Source organism: Pituophis catenifer, unplaced genomic scaffold (assembly GCF_029215685.1).
Source record: "Pituophis catenifer annectens isolate HBS135680 unplaced genomic scaffold, rPitCat1.0.hap2 SCAF_2, whole genome shotgun sequence".
Classification (NCBI taxonomy): domain Eukaryota; kingdom Metazoa; phylum Chordata; class Lepidosauria; order Squamata; family Colubridae; genus Pituophis; species Pituophis catenifer.
The window spans coordinates 189,244,076-189,262,721 of NW_027256882.1; the positions used below are offsets into that span (position 1 = coordinate 189,244,076).

Consider the following 18,646-nt stretch of genomic DNA (forward strand, 5'->3'; position numbering starts at 1 on the left):
ATGGTAATTAAACTTAAATCATGAAGGCAAAATACATTGGCTATACTAATATACTTACCTCAGCGCTACAGGGAATGGGTTGAAAGAAATTATTCCCACAAGATGATGTTTCTACTGTTTTCTGTTGTAACATGCTCAGGAGCTACGCGCAGGCATGAGAGAATCATGCTGTACCGCGTATGCGAAAAACTAGATAAAGGTTGCAACAACTCATAGATAAGGGCTGCAACAATTCACTAGCAGCTAGGATTGTAGATCTTCCCAAATTTGGGCATTGCTTCCATGTATTACTTGTACTTACGTATGCATTACATGAGACATGCTGTAATATATTATTGGCTTAAGCTAACAAACCCCTCCTGCCTTTGTTTGTGTACAATAAAAGAGGCTCCCGGAGTCAGATCTGGGTCGTCTCATCCCGAGAAAACTCGTGTCCGTGTCTTTTCTCAATATTGACCTCATGGGCGGCCCGCGGAAAACTCACATTTTCAAAATTGAATTCAATTAAACTAAATAAAATTACATTTTTTTTATTTTTTAAGTCACCAGATTTTAATAATTTTTAAAAAAATTAAAAGAAAAAAATTAAAAGACTAAACTTAGACCAATTTATTTTATATATATATATACTTTATTAATTTTATAATTACAAAAAGCATCAAATCTCTACTAAAATCAGAGGTGCAGTGTTTGTACATATTTACAAAATATACATCAGGTATACTTCAAACTTAGATTGCAAGAAATAGACATACCCTGAAATCATGATTTTATCCTGTTGTTTAACCATTCGTACCACTTTTCCCATACTATCTTGTGTCTTGATTTCGCATCGTTATTTAGCTCATTTGTTAATTTTGACATTTCTGCGCACTCTAAAATTTTGTTTATTAATATTTCCTCTGGTGGTATAGTTTTATCTTTCCAAAATTTGGCATAAACTAGTCTGGCCGCTGTTGTAATATGAATTATAAATTGGATTTTATCTTTGGTAAACCCGTCCCTGATTATTCCCAAAAGAAATATTTCAGGGGATAAATCTAATTCCTCTTCAATTATTTCAATTAGCCAATTCCTCTTCAATTAGCCAATTTCGAATCCTAGACCAATACCTTTTTGCCTTTTGGCAGGTCCACCACATATGATAGAAGGTGCCGACATCCTTACCACACTTCCAACAAATTGCTGAAGCGTTAGGAAACATTTTCGCTAATCTGGCTGGCGCTAGGTGCCACCTGTGGAGCATCTTATAATGATTTTCCCTATATGTTGCTGTTTTAGTCATTTTATAATTCCTGTTCCAGGCCTCTTCCCAATCATTAAAATTTAATCTATATCCAATGTTTTTTTCCCAAATGTTTAACTGGTTTCTGGCTATATCCTCTGCCCTGTCCTCATCTAACAGAAGATTATATATTTTTGTCAACGTTTTCTTTTCCACCCCAGCATAATTTTGTCTAAATTTCTATACTTTGCTTCTATGCCATATTGATCCCTATCCTTCTGGTACCTTGAATTTATCTGTAAATAGTTCCACCAATCTAGGTTAAAGCCTTGGTCTCTCAGTGTGTCCAGGGATTTAAGATTCCCGTTTTCATCTAAAATATCCTTGTATGTGCCAAATTTAAAAATATCTCTTCTATTCGGAGAGGTCAGGGCCTCCATAATAGAAAGCCAATTTGGTACTTTAATGTAGAACCGCTGCCTAATTTCCTCCCACGTTTGTATAAGAGTCACCCTTACTTTATGTTTGTGGAAATAGGATTTTTTCTTATTTCTTCGGTCCCACAGATGAGCATGCCATCCTTCTTGTAAATTGTGACCTTCTAAGGTCAGGATTCTCCTATTTTGCAATGTGACCCACTCCTTAATCCAAACTAATTTAGCTGCCTTTTGGTATGCTTCCCAATCAGGGAGTCCAAAGCCGCCCATATTTCTTTTCCCTTGCAGTACCGAATATGAGATCCTCGCCTTCTTTCCCTTCCATAGAAAATTTCTAATACTTTTGTTCAAATCTAAAAAGAATTTTTTGTCTAAACTCACCGGTATATTTTGGTATAAAAATAAAATTTTGGGGAGGATATTCATCTTGATTGCTGCTATTTTGCCTGTAAAAGACAATTTTAGCTTTTTCCATCTATCTAGATCCTGGTGTATTTTCTGTAATAGTGGGGTATAATTATCTTCTTTTAATGATGAATACCTCGAAGTTATCCATATTCCTAAGTATTTTGTTTTCTTTACTACCTGGAGACCTAACGATTCTTCCAACTCTTTCTTGTATGCTTCTGTTACATTTTTCACTATTATTTTGGTTTTTGTTTTATTAAATTTAAAGCCGGCAACTTCTCCATACTTCTGTATTTCCTGTAGTAATTTTGGGCCAGTTTCTAATGGGTCTTCTATTATTAGAGCCACATCATCTGCAAAGGCTTGCGTTTTGAAAATTTCTTTCCTAATCTTTAATCCTTTGATTTCTTTATTAGATCTAATCTTCCTAAGTAGCACCTCTAACGCCAAGATAAAAAGTAAAGGTGATAGGGGGCATCCCTGCCTTACTCCCTTTCGAATCTGGAATATTCGGGTCTTGTCCCCATTTATGAGTATACTCGCCCTCTGTTCGTGATAAATATTCTCAATCATTTTCCTAAAATTGGCCCCAAATCCCATTAAATTAATTTGATTAACCATAAAGCTCCAATTCAGGTTATCAAACACCTTTTGGGTGTCCACAAACACTAGCGCCAACTGCTTTTCGGGATGTTGCTCGTAATACTCAATAACGTTTATTACTGTTCTCAGATTGTCCCTAATTTGTCTCCCTGGAAGGAATCCGTTCTGGTCTTTGTGGATCCAAAAATTTAGAATTTTTTTCACCCTTTCCGCTATTATACTCATAAACAGTTTATAATCTGAATTTAGTAAGGAGATGGGTCTATAATTTGCAATTTGTTTCGGATCGGCACCTTCTTTCAATATGAGTGTGAGATACATTTCCCTCCATGTGTCCGGGATTCTTGTACCAACCAAGACCTCATTAAAGATTCCTAATAGTTCTAATTGCAATGCTTCGTCAAATTTTATATAAATTTCCCCTGGAAGTCCGTCTGGACCTGGGATTTTATTCTTTTTAATTTTGGTAAGAGCAATTTTGAGTTCCTCTATTGTAATTTTGTTATTCAACATTTTCCTCTCTTCATCTGTTATGTGAGGTAGCCTAGCTTCCATCAAATATTGTTCCACCTTATCTGGCTCAATCTCTTCATCTTTATATAGGGCTTCGTAAAATTCTCTTGTCCTTTCTAATTTATCCTCTTCCTTCGTCAGGAGGTTACCTTTAGGATCTTCTAAAACAAGAATTTGACTTTTTTCATTTTCTTTTTTTAATTTATATGCAAGCCACCTTCCGGACTTATTAGCGTTCTCAAAGTAGTAATGCTTTGTTCTTTTTATTTTTTCCGCTATCTCCTCTTGGTCCAAAATATTCAGCCTATGCCTCGCCATCATCCACTTTTGTTTAGCCACCTCATCTCCTGGGTTTTGCTGTAGTTTATTTTCCGCTTCTTCTAACCTTTCGTTGTGGGCCTCCCTAGCCTTCTTTTTTTTTTTTTAAACGCCATATACGATATAGCAACTCCTCTCACATAAGCCTTCATAGTATCCCAAACAATTTCTCTCGCCGTATCTTGATTTCCATTTTCTATAAAAAAGCGCTTTACTTCTTCATTCAATTTAAATATAAACTCTTTTTCATTCAATAGATCCGTCTTTAATCTCCATCTCTGTTGTTTTCTCTTATTCATATAATGCCAATTTATTTCGAGGAGCTTGTGATCTGCCCAAGCGTTTGTGCTCATATCAACCTTCTTAATTTCCAGTCCTAATTTCCTGGTGGCCCATACCATATCTATTCTAGACCAGGAATTCTGTGGGTTCGAATAAAAGGTATATTGTCTATCAGAAGGATGCAATGTTCGCCACATATCAATTAGGTTTAATTCATCCACCAAATCAAAGAAGGTTTTTGGCAAGGGTGTCCTTTTATTTTTTTTTTTAATTTTTCCACTTTTATAATCTCTGTCTGGGTCTACAATACCGTTGAAGTCGCCTAACATACATATTTCACTATGTGCCCATTTTCCTGTAGTTTTCGGTAGAATTGTCCCTGCTTTTTTTTTTTATTGAAAAAGTTTTTCAAATACAAATTTCCCCCCCCCTTTCCCCCCCTCCCTAACCCCCCTCCCCCTCCCCTCCCCCCATGGCTTCTCCAAGATGAAATCCAAATTAATATCACATTATATAATACTTTACCACCCTTATACACCACCCCCTATGTGCTATACATTTCTTCCTAAATTATTATTATATCCCCTGTATACTATACATTTAACAGCATTCAGCTAAAAACTATATAATAGATCCTAATTTGGCATTTATTCTACTCATAATCTACCCATTTCCTCCACCTGGATACTTATATTTCTTTTAAATATATTAATATCTAAACATAACATCCCTTTTCCTAAACTAAGCAATCAGTAACCTAACCTATCCCCTTGTACCATATCAATTTTATATCACCCACTTTCCTACAGGTCTACCATACATAATATATTTAATATCTTTATTCTTCTGCCCATATCACTAAAAGATATTTCCATAAAACCCTCAAATGACTTTAAATTTGTATTCCATATAGTATCTTCTGTAATGTCTTTCAACTAGATTATTAATTCCATCGACCATGTTAGGGTAACATCAAGTCCTGCTTCCAACAGTGTATTCAGTATCTTCAATTACCATCTGCCCCCATCATTAATAAGTATTTCTGTATATAAAAAAAAAACCCCGAGTGACTTTATATTTATATTCCATATGGTATCTTCTGTAATGTCTTTTGTCTAGATTATTAATTCCAACAACCACGTTAGGATAACAGCCAGATCATCTGCATGCCCCAATTCCATAGTTCTCTTGCCTTATAGCTCAACATATACGTAATCCATTTTTCAGAGAGTCCAAAATAGAAAGTTCCAGTCCGCTCAATCACAGGCCATCTTCCACATCCCAAAAACACCAGCACTGCAGAGATCTGTTATTCTTCTCAAAATAGTATAAGTCTGTAATTTGCCTCAGTTATATTTTCATGTATCAGCCTTCTATAAATCCCGCTTATTATATTTAATCGTCTCTTAAATAACTGGCATTAATCTGTTGGCTAAAAAAGAATTGTTTAGTTTAAAATTTTTTAGTTTTGTAGAATCTGCTTCTTCTTTTCTTAACTTGTTGTGGTTTAGCTTTCCACCCTGGTTGCCTTTCTAGGACTTGTATATCAGCTGATTGAATTACATGCTGGTCTTTAACTTGATAAGACATCAAATCGAGATCCAAAGCCACCTCTCTTATATTTATAGGTGATCCAGCTATAGCCTCTGAAGGAGAATCCAAAAGCGGCTCATCCAAAAAGCCCTCTATAACTTGTTGTTTTTCCATTACCTCCATCTCCATCTGCTTAGCCTGAGTTTCAATCTCTTGTTCATTTTGCTTTTCTTTATCCCCCTCCTGTATTCCTGACACTGATGACATACATGGAGATGTTGGGCCCATTTTAAAAACCTTGTAGTAAAATTCTTCTGCTTTTTCAACAGTGTTTAATTGATATCTTTCTCCTTGATATCTCAATATTATACCAACTGGAGCATCCCACCTAAATGGGATGTTTTGTTTCTTTAGCTCAGTCACCAAAAATCCAAAGTCCTTTCTATCTTTTAACATCTTGGACGGCAGTTCTTTATATATCCAGATCTTCATTCCATTCATTTCTAGAGTGGAGTTAAAAGACTTTTGCACAATATCATTTCTTTATCAGTAAAATAAATCACCACTTCTCTAGGCAATTGTCTTTGCTTTGCCACCCAAGAATTTACTCTGTAGACCTTATCAATCTTACAGAATACCTCTTCAAAACTAAGCTTTAAAATCACAGCCAGAACTTCAGCAGACATCTTTTTCAAGTCTTCTCTGTTATTTTCCTGTATTCCCCTCATTCTGATCGCAAATTCCATGGCTCTGAATTGCATCATTGTAACTTCATTTTCAATCCTTTGCTTTATATTATCTACATTGTAAGTCTTGTGATCAGCTTCCTTCATTTTAGACTCTACTTCTGAGCTATTTTCTTGAATCATTGTCAAATCATTTTCAATTCTTTGTATTTTATTATCCAGATTATGAATCTTATAATCAGCTTCCTTCATTTTAGACTCTATTTCTAAATTGATATCTTTATCCATCTTTAGAATTACTTCTGAAAAGCTTTTCAAAGCTGTTACAATATAGCGCTTCAGGTTATCATACTTTTGTTGAACCAACTCTTTAATTTCGTGTCTAAATTTTTCAAGATTCTGGTTCATAATCTCATCATGTCTTGCCAACTCCTCCACAACAAATTCCTTTAAATCTTTAAAACCATTCTTCTGCATCTGCGAGCTCAAAAATTGCTCTTGTGATTTATAAATGGGGGAGCCCCCCACCACAGCTTGGTTGTCTGGCTTTGTCAGTTTTAACGCCATCCTGCCACGCAAACAGACTCTTTTTAAAGAAAAAGTCTTCTCTCCACACAATATCAATATCAAGTCTCTAAGAAGGAAGAAGCATGAAACAGAAATTTTTCTCTTCTCTTGTAGCCAGCACTATTGCTTCAAATACTTTGTAACATATTAAGCCATTCAAATGGAAAGACTTTCGCTTTCAGCTTTCTTCTCAAGCCTCAGCCAGCCGCCATTTTAAACCTTTTTTTTCCCTTTTCACTCTCTCTTCATTCTTAAAATCAATCATAGGGTTGTTACAAATACTTGCAATTTAAAGTCCCAAATCCGGATTTCATCCTGCTTATTCAAGCAATCTGTTAGTTTTTGCTGATTAGGTTGGTCACATCGTCTAGCTCTGCAAAGCGCAGAGTTCTCCCAAAGCCCAGAGCAGCGGTGAGCTGGATAGGGAGCCTCATCCTGCTTCCTCCCCAAGAGTAAAAAAAAAAAACTCTGGGGACTTCGCAGAGGGCTCTACCTGCTCTCGCCGGCTCTCCTCACATTTCCTTAAGGAAATGGAGTTTTTCGAGCCGCCTCCCAGCTGTAAAGGCGGCTCTTTACGGGCGGCGGGGGTGGCGGTCCCAAAAGACCGTCTAGCGATGACGGAAGCCAAACCGGAAGCCAATTGTCCCTGCTTTTTATTCGGAGCATATATCCACACCAACATCATTTTAGAGTTACCACTCGTTACCTCTATCATTAGGATTCTCCCATTAGCATCTTTATATTTTAATTCTGCCTCTATTCCTTTTCTGACATACATAGCTACCCCCCTTTTTCTTTTCTCTGTTAAGGACACGAATACTTTGCCATATTTAGTATATTCTAGAGAATTGGCCTCTTCTTTTTTTATGTGGACCTCCTGTATGCATATTATATCCAGATTTTGTTTTACCAATTTTGACAGAATTATCTTCCTCTTTTTATGATCATTTAAGCCATTGACATTTAGAGATAGGATTTTAATACCATTCATTCCTAATGTTTGTATCTAAATCCTAGTTCTTATTTGTTTTTAAAGTTACTGCTCTTACCGGTCTAGTTTTTTTCTTTGTCCCTTTTTCTTCTTCTTCTTCTCTTTTATTCTCCTCTTCTATATCTTCCTTTGTGCTTTGTTCTTGGGAAGTTTCTTCTTCTGTGTTTGCCATTTCGATTTCCTCCTTGCTGTTTTGCTCCTCTTCCCCTCCCCTTAGCTGGTCTAGGAAATCCTGTGCTGCACTTAAGCTGTCAATTTTAATTTTCCTTCCCTGCCATGAGATTAACATCCCCTCTGGCAGGAGCCATCTAAATAATATGTTTCTTCTATTCAACTGACTCGTCAGAAATCTATAATTCTTCCTCCCTTCCCTCACTCTTCTTGGTACTTGTTTTAAGATATTCACCTCTTTCCCTCTGAATGTGATTTGTTCCTCTCGCACTATATTGTATAAGATGTCCCTCACTTTTTCCTCGCAAACCTTACATGGACCTCCCTAGGGAGCCTGTTCCTTCTTGTGTAATTTGTTTGCACTCTGCAGACCTCATCAAGCTCTCTAATGATTTCCTGTTTATCTTGCTGAAGTGCATCCGCTATCAACTCAGCCATCTTGTCACCCAGGTCTTCTTCTTTATCTTCAAAAATATTTTGAAAATGGAGGTAAAATGAGGCCTTGTCCATTTCGAGTTGTATCAATGAATCTTCAATTTCCTTATTCTGCATTGAAAGGGTTTGATCTACCATATCCAGTTTCTTTTCATTTTGCTCAATCCTTACTTCTGCTTTTTGGATTCTTCTCTCGTTATTAGCAATTGAAGCTTGGATCTCATTCATCTTGGAGTCTAACACATGAATATCCAACTTTAATTCAGAGTGGTTATTTAGCAGTTTCTCTTGCATCGCTAACATAGTTTCTTGAATTGCAATTGTCACTGTTTTCCACTATTAGTTACTTCTTGGAATCCTAATTAAGTTACTTGGTTTTTAGGTATGAGAGGTCTGTTTATTTAAAGTCTCTTCCTTAGGTTCCTATCCTTGACCTTCTTTAACTGACCCCAATGACTTCTTCACTTGATTAATAACACCATAAAACAATTGTCTCTTGACTCTTGTCTAATGTTTTAAAAACTTACTAAAGCCTATCTTAGATCGATTGAATAATTAATTAGATACAGCACTTATTAGTGGATTATTAAAAAAAAAACACAGTTCAATTAATATTATCAAACTTGTATAAATAATTACCTACGATTAGAATTAATAAATAATTAATTGATTAGCAAGATAAACACCTAAAGAATGATTAAGAATAATAGATTTAGAAAGATCTGTGCCTACTTATAGATATCAATACTGTACTATCTAATAAAAGCAATATATATGAGTAGCTTAAATATAAATAGATAAATATGAATAAATACTATGCTACCTGATAGATACTATAAATGTGGATATATTAGACCAATTTATTCCCCCCCCCCCCAAAAAAAATTCATAAAACAATTTTTAAAAAACCTGAACTTTTGTAATGGAACTTTTAAATTTTTTAAAAATGTAAATCTTTAAAGCTTTTAAAATTTTAAAAGAAAGAAGGGACCCAAAGTGAGCAATTGAGAATTCACAACTTTTCTATATCTTTTCACAATTACTAAGTGCTGAGAGGTTTTTTTTCTCCTTTTATTCCTTTTGCTTCTTTCCTCTATGGATTACAAACTATATCTTGAGGGCAATTAGATTTGCATTTGATGTGTTACATTTCAAGTTCACTTCAACATTATAGGTTGCCAAACATTAACATTGAAATTAAAACCAAAGGATGCAGTATTGAAAAAAATGTTTTAAAAAATAAAACCCTGCATTAAACCAAATTTTAAAAGAAGGAAGTACCTGCATTGGAACTACTTGGAGCATTTGTAAACATATTTATAAGAAGAAAAACATAATCATGGGGAAAAAACCACTGTTGTGAAGTCTAGCCACCCTGAGACTCAAACAACAAAATGAGAAACTAAAAGACTGCAACCAAATTGAATACAATAAGGAACAACTATAAAAAAACAAGAAGAACCCCAGAGGTCGCCCAATGGCAATATGACGCTCATAGGAAAAATAAAATCAACAACAATGTCCATGCAGCCCAACCCAGGCCAGGCCAACTCTATTGGAGCTAAGCAATCCATTTTATATCCTCCTCCTGTAAGCAAGCGTGCAGAAGAAAGACATCATCAACTGTACCAGTGACAGGAATAAAAGTAAACAAGACTTCCCCAAGGGGGAAAAAAAACCATGTAAATCTTTTGAATTTCCCAAAGCACCAAGGAACTACCAGAGAACTAGAAAAGAGCTGATGTGGTTCCAACTTCAAAAAAAAAAAAGAGGTGGGGAGGGGGATAGATTCAGGAAACTACAGACTAATCAGGCTGACATCAATACCTGAGGAAATCCTGGAAAAGATAATTAAGCAATGGATTTGCAGACACCTAGAACAAGTAAGGCTATTACTAAAAGCCAACATGGGTTTCTTAAAAACAGATCATGCCAGACAACTCTAATTGCATTCTTTGATAAAGTAATTAAATTAGTGGACCAGCGAAATGCTATAGACATAGTATACTCAGTAAGGCATTTGACAAATTAGACCACACTTGGTAAGATAAAACAATGTGGGATAGATAGCATCACCACCAGATGGATTTGTAGCTGGGTGACCAACCGCACCCAATGTGTAGTCCTCAATGAAACAGCATCTACATGAAGGGAAGCATGCAGTGAAGTTCTCCAAGGTTCTATTGTAGGGCGAGAACTCTTCAACATGATTTGGATGAGGGGATAAAATGAGAACTCATCAAATTTGCAGACAACATTAAGTTAGCAGGAACAGGCAATACCCCAGACGATAGGCTCAAGATCCAGAAAGATCTTTACAGATTTGAACACTGGGGCCTATCCAACAAAATGCAATTCAGCGGCAAGAAAAATAAAGTTTTACACTTAGGCAAGAAAGACCAAATGCATAGGTATAGAATAGTTAGCACTTGGCTCAACAGCAGCAACTATGAAAGGGATCTAGGAGTCAAAGTGGACAACCACTTAAGTATGAATTAGCATTATGCTGCAACTGTCAATAAAGCCAGTGCACTCCTAGATGGCATCAACAGAGGAATAGTACAATGATCACTTGAAGTATTAGTACTACAACAGACTGCCTTGGTGAGGCCACACTTGAAATAATGCATCCAGTTCTGATCACCACAATACAAAAAACATGTTGAGACTCTAGAAAGAGTACAGAGAAGAGCAACAAAGAGGATTAGGGGTCTGGAGCCCAAAATATATCATGAATGGTTGCAATAACTGAGAATGTCTACTCTAATGAAAAGAAGGACTGGGGTGACATAAAAACAGTTTCCCAATATTTGGGAAGCTGTCACAAAGAAGAGAGGAATAACCTTTTCTCCAAAGCACCTGAGGGCAAGACAAGAAATAATGGATGGAACCTAATCAGGGAGAGATCCAACCTAGAACTAAGAAGAAATTTCCTGTTAGGGAGAACAATTAATCAGTGCAATGGCTTGCCTCCAGTAGTTGTGGGTACTCCATCACCAGAGGTTTTTAAGAAGAGCCTGGACAGTCATTTGTCTGGAATGATATAGGGTCTCCTGCTTGGATTAGATGACCTCCAATATCCCTTCCAACTCTGTCATTCTGTATTCATTCTCTTTTCTGTTGTGCTTTATTGGACAGTGATGCAACATTCCTCACCTTCACTTTTTTCTTTTTTCCCCACACTCTTCAATTCAAATTTAAGTGCTTTTCTTTCTTCTTCTGGCAACTCAGAACTCTCTGTCAAATAGGAAAAGCAAAAGCAAAAAGGCAACCATTTGAAACTCTAATCATACTTATTAATCACCTGTCCTTTGGATCGTCTTATTCCCTGAGGTGAGATCTGCCCCCACCCTTCTGACTTTCCATAAAGGCCTGAAGACCTGGCTCTGCCAGACATCTTGGAGATAGAAATGGGGAGCATCACACTGAAGGTGGTTGATGAATTAAGGGGCAAGTCCATCTCCCCCGCCCCGCCCTTGTGTATCCTGCTCCTTCCCTCCCCATCTTTTAACTATAATTTTATTTTACAGTGTAATTTCCATTTTTATTGTTTTAGATATATTTATCTTTAATGATTTTAATGTAAACTGCCTGCAGTCACTTCGAATGAGATGGGTGACAAATTTAATAAATAAAAATACATTTATCTTTATGTAGCAGTTTATGAAACAGAACCAATGTCATTGTTCAGGAATATATAAACACAAAATAGAAAAGGCAAATTAGAAACAACTATCCTTTACATTATTTACTGCATACTTGGAAAATTGAAGTGTAAAAAAAGGCTCTTCGGGTTAACAGAGCCACACATTGTACCTGCAGAAAACCAGATATAAACTCTTATTTGTGAGGTTGGGCTTAAGCGTCATGTTGAATTGATGATATTTCTGGTGCTGAACTATATGTAGAAAATAAGAAAAACTTTGGCAGAAAAATGCAAGAACTATTACCTAGTCAAAGAGGGCTGAAATCGTATTTAAGTTCCCAGAAGCAAACTCAGGCACATACCTCACTGATCACTGGCATGAAAAAAGATTGGGAGGCAGAACAGAAAGAGATCTTAAGATTCTGTTATTATAGCCAATATCAATAAAAGTAGTTCTAGTTTTCGTGTAGAGTTGATTTTCTGGACTGGTTTACCTAGTAGAGCTGATAGTATATCTCTACTTGAGTTGCTGGATTTCACCACTCCCTACTGGACTGATTATAGATTTCATGTGCTAGGAGACTTGAACTTACAGTTGCAAGAAAAAGTACCGTATTTTCCGGTGTATAAGACGACTTTTTAACACATGAAAATCTTCTCAAAAGTCGGGGGTCGTCTTATACGCCGGGTGTCGTTCTCCTGTAACCAAGCAGACCAGCCCGAAAGGCTCTGACAAGCCTTAAATGGCTCTGGCGATCCAAGCTCTGACGATCCCAGCTTTGCCTGCTAATCAGGCAACTCAGCTGGGATCACCAGAGCCATGTAAAAGGAAAAATCTTTTACATGGCTCTGGCGATCCAAGCTCTGGCGATCCCAGCTGAGTTGCCTGCTAATCAGTTCCCTGAGTTGGATCGCCAGAGCCATGTAAAAGGAAAAAAGTTTTCCCCCTCCAGCTTGCTTACCTTAGCTGCTAGTCGCAACGCTTGCCTTGCTTCACTTGCCTGAATCCATTTCATCAGCAAGCCACTCCCTGCCTGCAATCAAGCAGGCAGGGAGTTGTTGACTTCAACTCCCAGAATTCCTCAGCCAGCAAAACAAAGCTGGCTGAGGAATTCTGGGAGTTGAAGTCTACAAGTCTTAAAGTTGCCAAGGTTGGAGACCCCTGTTCTATTGGGTAAGTTTTTTTCCCCTTTGGGAGCTTTAAAAAAAATAGTTAATTGAGGGTTTTTTTAGTTGTTCTTTTTTAGACCTAGCCATTTAAAGTTTAGGAAGTTTTAAATTTAGTTTTCATATAAAAATAAAAATAAAATAAAATAAAATAAAATAAAATAATATTTGTGCAGCTTTCTGAGATTTAGTGTGTTTCTGTAGTGTTTCACTCTAACTACACAAACACACAAAATCTCACAAAGCTGTATGTGGAATTTTGTGTGTGTAAAGTGTGAAAGTTGTTTTTTTGGGCTTTTTATGGCTGTGTGAGGTTCCTGCTTGTTGCAGGGGCCATTTTGGGTCTAGCACAGCTACTTTTACATTGAGGGTGAGCCAGTTGTGTTGTGTTGTGTGTGTGTAAAGTGTGAAAGTTGTTTTTTGGGGCTTTTTGGGGCTGTGTGGGGTTCCTGCTTGTTGCAGGGGCCATTTTGGGTCTAGCACAACTGCTTTTACATTGTGGGTGAGCCAGTTGATGTTTTTTAATTTTTATTTGGTGTGCGTTGGAAGAGGGGTAGTCTTATACGACAAGTATAGCCCAAACCCTATATTTTAACAGGAAAAGTCAGGGGTCATCTTATACGCCCAGTCGTCTTATACGCCGGAAAATATGGTATGTGAACCCCTTGGGATTACGTGGAGTTTTGCATGAATTGGTCATAAAATGTGCTCTGAACTTCATCTAAGTCACAACAATAGAAAAACACAGTCTGCTTAAAATAATACTACACAAACATTAGATGTTGCCATGGTTTAATTGAACATAATATGTAAACATTCACAGTGCAGGGAGGAAAAAATATGTGAGCCCCTAGCCTAATGACTTCTCCAAGAGCTAATTGGAACCAGGAGTGAGCCAACCTTGACTCCAATCAGTGTGATGATATTGGATGTGTTGCTGACAGCTGTCCTGCTCTTTAAAAACACACACCTGTTTTGGGTTTACTGGTTTCAAGAAGCACTGTCTGATGTGAACCATGCCTCGCAGAAAAGAGCTCTCAGAAGACCTACGATCAAGAATTGTTGACTTGCATGAAGCTGGAAAGGGTTACAAAAGTATCTCCAAAAGCCTTGATGTTCATGTGTCCACGGTAAGACAGACTGTCTACAAATGGAGAAAGTTTAGCACTGTTGCTACTCTCCCTAGGCGTGGTCGTCCTGTAAAAATGACTGCAAGAGCACAGCGCAGAATGCTTCATGAGGTAAAGAAGAATCCTAGAGTATCAGCTAAAGACCTACAGAAATCTCTGGCACATGCTAACATTTTTGTTGACACATCTACAATAAGGAAAACATTTAACAAGAATGGAGTACATGGGAGGACACCACGGAGGAAGCCATTGCTGTCCCAAAAAAATATTGCAGCACGTTTGAAGTTTGCAAAAGAGCACCTGGATGTTCCACAGCACTACTGGCAAAATATACTGTGGACAGATGAAACCAAAATTGAGTTGTTTGGGAAGAACACACAACACTATGCGTGGAGAAAAAAAGGCACAGCACACCAACATCAAAACCTCATCCCCACTGTAAAACATGGCGGAGGGAGCATCATGGTTTGGGGCTGCTTTGCTGCCTCAGGGCCTGGATGGATTATTGTCATTGATGGAAAAATGAATTCCAGAGTTTATCAAGACATTTTGCAGGAAAACGTACGACCATCTGTCCGCCAACTGAAGCTCCGCAGAGGATGGGTGATGCAACAGGACAATGACCCAAAGCATACAAGTAATTCAACAAAAAAATGGCTTCAACAGCACAGAATACGCCTTCTGGAGTGGCCCAGTCAGAGTCCTGACCTCAACCCGATTGAAATGCTGTGGCATGAGAGCGATTCACACCAGACATCCCAAGAATATTGCTACACTGAAACATTTTTGTGAAGAGGAGTGATCCAAAATTACTCCAGATCGTTGTGCAGGTCTGATCTGCAACTACAGGAAACGTTTGGTTGAGGTTATTGCTGCCAAAGGAGGGTCAACCAGTTATTAAGTCCAAAGGTTCACATACTTTTTCCTCCCTGCACTGTGAATGTTTATATGTTATGTTCAATTAAACCATGGCAACATCTAATGTTTGTGTAGTATTATTTTAAGCAGATTGTGTTTTTTTATTGTTGTGACTTAGATGAAGTTCAAAGCACATTTTATGACCAATTCATGCAAAACTCCACGTAATCCCAAGGGGTTCACATACTTTTTCTTGCAACTGTATGCTGAGGTAGAGGCATGATGTGAAGCCACATGTTACATCTGGTTTCAGTCTTTAAGCAGATGAGATCCAAAAGTGAGGATTACTGATGTCAGTCTTTGTTAGATAATTATCTGTAACCTATACAGGGATCCACTGAGTTAATCTGCCTCAGATATCTTATGGAATTGCTCAGTTTCTAGAGGATGCTTGAGATTTTCCCAAGGATTTGAATCTGGGCAGTTGTGTCTATCTCCTAATTAAGTAGTCTTTCCCTATACAGGTAGTCCTTGCTTAGCAACCACAATTGGGACTAGCATTTTGGTTAAATAAAGCAGTCACTAAGTGAAATCACAACTATGCATATGACCTTACTTTAGTGGTCTGCAAAAGTTGTAAATGCAAGAATTGGTCACAAAGTTACTTTTTCATCACCTGATAGTCACTAAATAAGGACTACATATGCAGCAATTGGGGGTGGGGAACTGCCTCAGTATACTGAGGAGTTCTTGAAGGTGATGATGACCTGGACTTTTTAAAGAAAAGTTGGAACAGAATTGGTTATTCTGATAAAATTGCAAATCATCTACAGGATAAAATCCTTTACTTTCACTAGGAGCTGGACATTGGCTGAGCCAATACTAATGCAGAGACAATGTTTTGTGGGGTTATGAGGGATCAGTCTGAATGTAGTGATTCTGAAGCCAAAAAGGGTCTCTTTGACATCTATGAACTGGAATTTGTGGAAACGACAAGATTGCCTGGGAAAAATGGTTAATAGATTCTTGGGAAACACAGTGGTACATCATCCTTGAAGAAGACAAGTCCCCCTTCTCCAAAAAAAAAAAAAAAAAAAAGATATGCGTAGTTCTCACTTAATGACTAGTTCCTTAGTGACTAGTCAAAGTTACAACAGATCCCCCAAAATGACCCAATTACAATGTTCTGATGGTCACACTTCCCCTGTAGTCATATGGTCACATTTTGGGCACTTGACAACTTTATGGCCATTTGCAGCATCCTGCAATCATGTGACTGTGATTTTTGCCATTTTGTACTGGTTTCCAGTGTACCTTCCCATTTCCAGCAAAAAATGCTCATAGGATAAAATGGATTTGCTTAATGACTGCCACCAAAAAGGTCTTAAAATTGGCCATGGTTATATTGGTGACCCACTTAATGACCACAATGACTTATCACCATAATTTTGAGCACAATTATGGTTGAAAGTCAAAAACTACCTGTACTTGACCCAAAAATTTTGGACCCTGGTCTCCCTCCAATCTTTCATTTTTAGGAGAGGTTATTCAGAGGATAGTGGCATGCAATTTGATTCATAAAGATTCAATCGTTCTAGAAGATGCTTAGAACCCTCCAATACACTAACAAATGAAAGTAAAAAAGCAAACATTTCAAAAGAAACTCAAAGGCATATTTATGCAAGAGGAGGTTATTATGCAAATGCAACAACAGATACAATCTTATTACCTTCCTTACAATTTCCTCTTGCATTCTTTGCTCCAGATTCTGACTCATTAAGGATCTTACTTTCTTTCTTTTTTTTCAGATACTTCTCTAATAAAAAACAAATTAGAATAAACCATTAAATAGTATTTATTAAAGAGAATTCTGATGATAAAATACAGTAAATGTTTGCTCTTTAATTTTCTTTTAATGTTGATGTTCACATGTTTCAAAAATCAGTATGTTTCAATTGTAATGTCTCATACTCATCCCAAGTCATAAACACAGGGTTGGGGCCAGCCTAATGTTTTGGGGAATGATGTCCCCAAAAGCAGGTGCTGCTGCAGAAAAGGCTCTCCTGTGTTCTGTCAGATGACATTCCTTGGTGGATGGGAGCCATAACATGCCTCTCCTGCAAAACCTGATGGACAGATGTAATCCCCAGCCCATGTATGGCTTTATAGGGTATTGCCAACACCTTAAATTGAACTCAAAAGCAAACTGGCAGTCAGCGCAGCTCACAAAGCAGAGATGTAATGTGTACTGATCAAGGACTGTACACAACTGTCCACGCCACTATATTTTGCACTGGCTATAGCTTCAGGATGCCCTTAAAGGCCAGCCCCATATAGCATGCATTTCAATAATCTATTCTGGAGGTGAACAGGGCATGAGTGCCTTAGAAACTTTTGATCTAGGAATGGGTGCAACTGACACTCATTTATGACACCCATAAAGTAAAGGAAACAATCAGTCCACCAATGGGAGAAGATGGCAAAGAAGTGGTGGGCAGCAAGGAGAAAGTTGAGCTGCTTAGTTCATTCTTTGCATCTATCTTTACACACACACACAAATAGCCCAACCTACCAAAAACAGAACCGTAAAAGATAGATTAGGAATACAACTTAAAATAGGGAAGAGAATTGTAAGAGAACACATGTCCACCCTAGATGAGTTCAAAGCATCAGGACCTGATGGGTTATATTATATCCCAAAGTTCTGAAGGAGCTGGCAGACATTATCTTGGAACCATTAAACCATATCTTTCAAAGATAAAGCACTAGAGGACTGGAAAAGAGCTGATGTAGTTCCCATCTTCAAAAAATTGAAAAAATGGATCCAGGAAACTACAAACCAATCAGCCTGACATCAATACCTGGGAAGACACTGGAAAAAATAATCAAGCAACAGATCTGTAAACACCTAGAGGAAAGTAAAGTTATAAACTACAACTAGAAGCTAAGAGATTATGTCAAACAAATCTTATTTCATTCTTTGACTAAATACTGTAACTAAATAAGTGGACCAGCAAAATACTGTGGACATAGTATACTTAGATTTAAGTAAGGCATCTGGCAAAGTAGACCACAACCTACTTCTTGGTAAACTAGAAAAATGTGGAATAGACAGCATCACCATCTTATGGATTTGTAACTGGCTGACAAACCACACTCAACATGTAGTCGTTAAGGGAAATACATTTACATGGAGGGAAGTAAGCAGTGGAGTACCTGCTACTTTAGGCCCAGTACTCTTCAATATCTTCATAATTTAGAGGGAACAGAAGGGGAACTCATCAAATTTGCAGATGACACCAAGCTAGAAGGAATAGCCAATACCCCAGAAAATAGGCTCAAGATCCATAAGGATCTCAATAGACTTGAACACTGAGCCCTATCTAATAAAATGAAATTCAATGGAGAGAAAAGTAAGGTTTTACACTTAGGCAAGAAAAATCAAATGTACAGGTATAGAATTGGTGGAACCTGGCAACTGTGAGAGAGATCTTGGAGTCCTAGTGATAAAAGTCATGTCCAACTCTAGGGCATAGTGCTCATCTCCATTTCTTGGCAGAGAGAACCAGAATTGTCCAAAGATATTTCTATGCTCATGTGTCCAGCATGGCTATACACCAAAGGAACATGGAATCTTCCTGCTGAACTGGTACCTATTAATCTACTTGCATTTGAA

The 18,646-nt window shown here is 37.5% G+C and overlaps 1 protein-coding gene across 4 annotated transcripts in view; it reads right to left on the minus strand.

Moving 5' to 3' along the window:
* The window catches only part of CD58 (CD58 molecule), a 97,015-nt gene that overhangs the window by 48,371 nt on the left and 29,998 nt on the right, over window positions 1-18,646 (minus strand). For 3 of the 4 annotated variants that reach the window (XR_011599913.1, XM_070935300.1, XM_070935302.1), the window contains exons 5-6: window positions 16,700-16,786; window positions 11,326-11,406 (exon numbers count right to left, since the gene is read on the minus strand). The exons of the other annotated variant lie outside the window; for it this stretch is intronic. Coding sequence is in view for 2 of the 3 variants with exons in the window: in XM_070935300.1 (XP_070791401.1) it covers window positions 11,326-11,406; window positions 16,700-16,786 (168 nt within the window). In the remaining variant the exon portion in view is untranslated. The remainder of the gene's footprint in view (window positions 1-11,325; window positions 11,407-16,699; window positions 16,787-18,646) is intronic. 4 annotated transcript variants of the gene reach the window in all.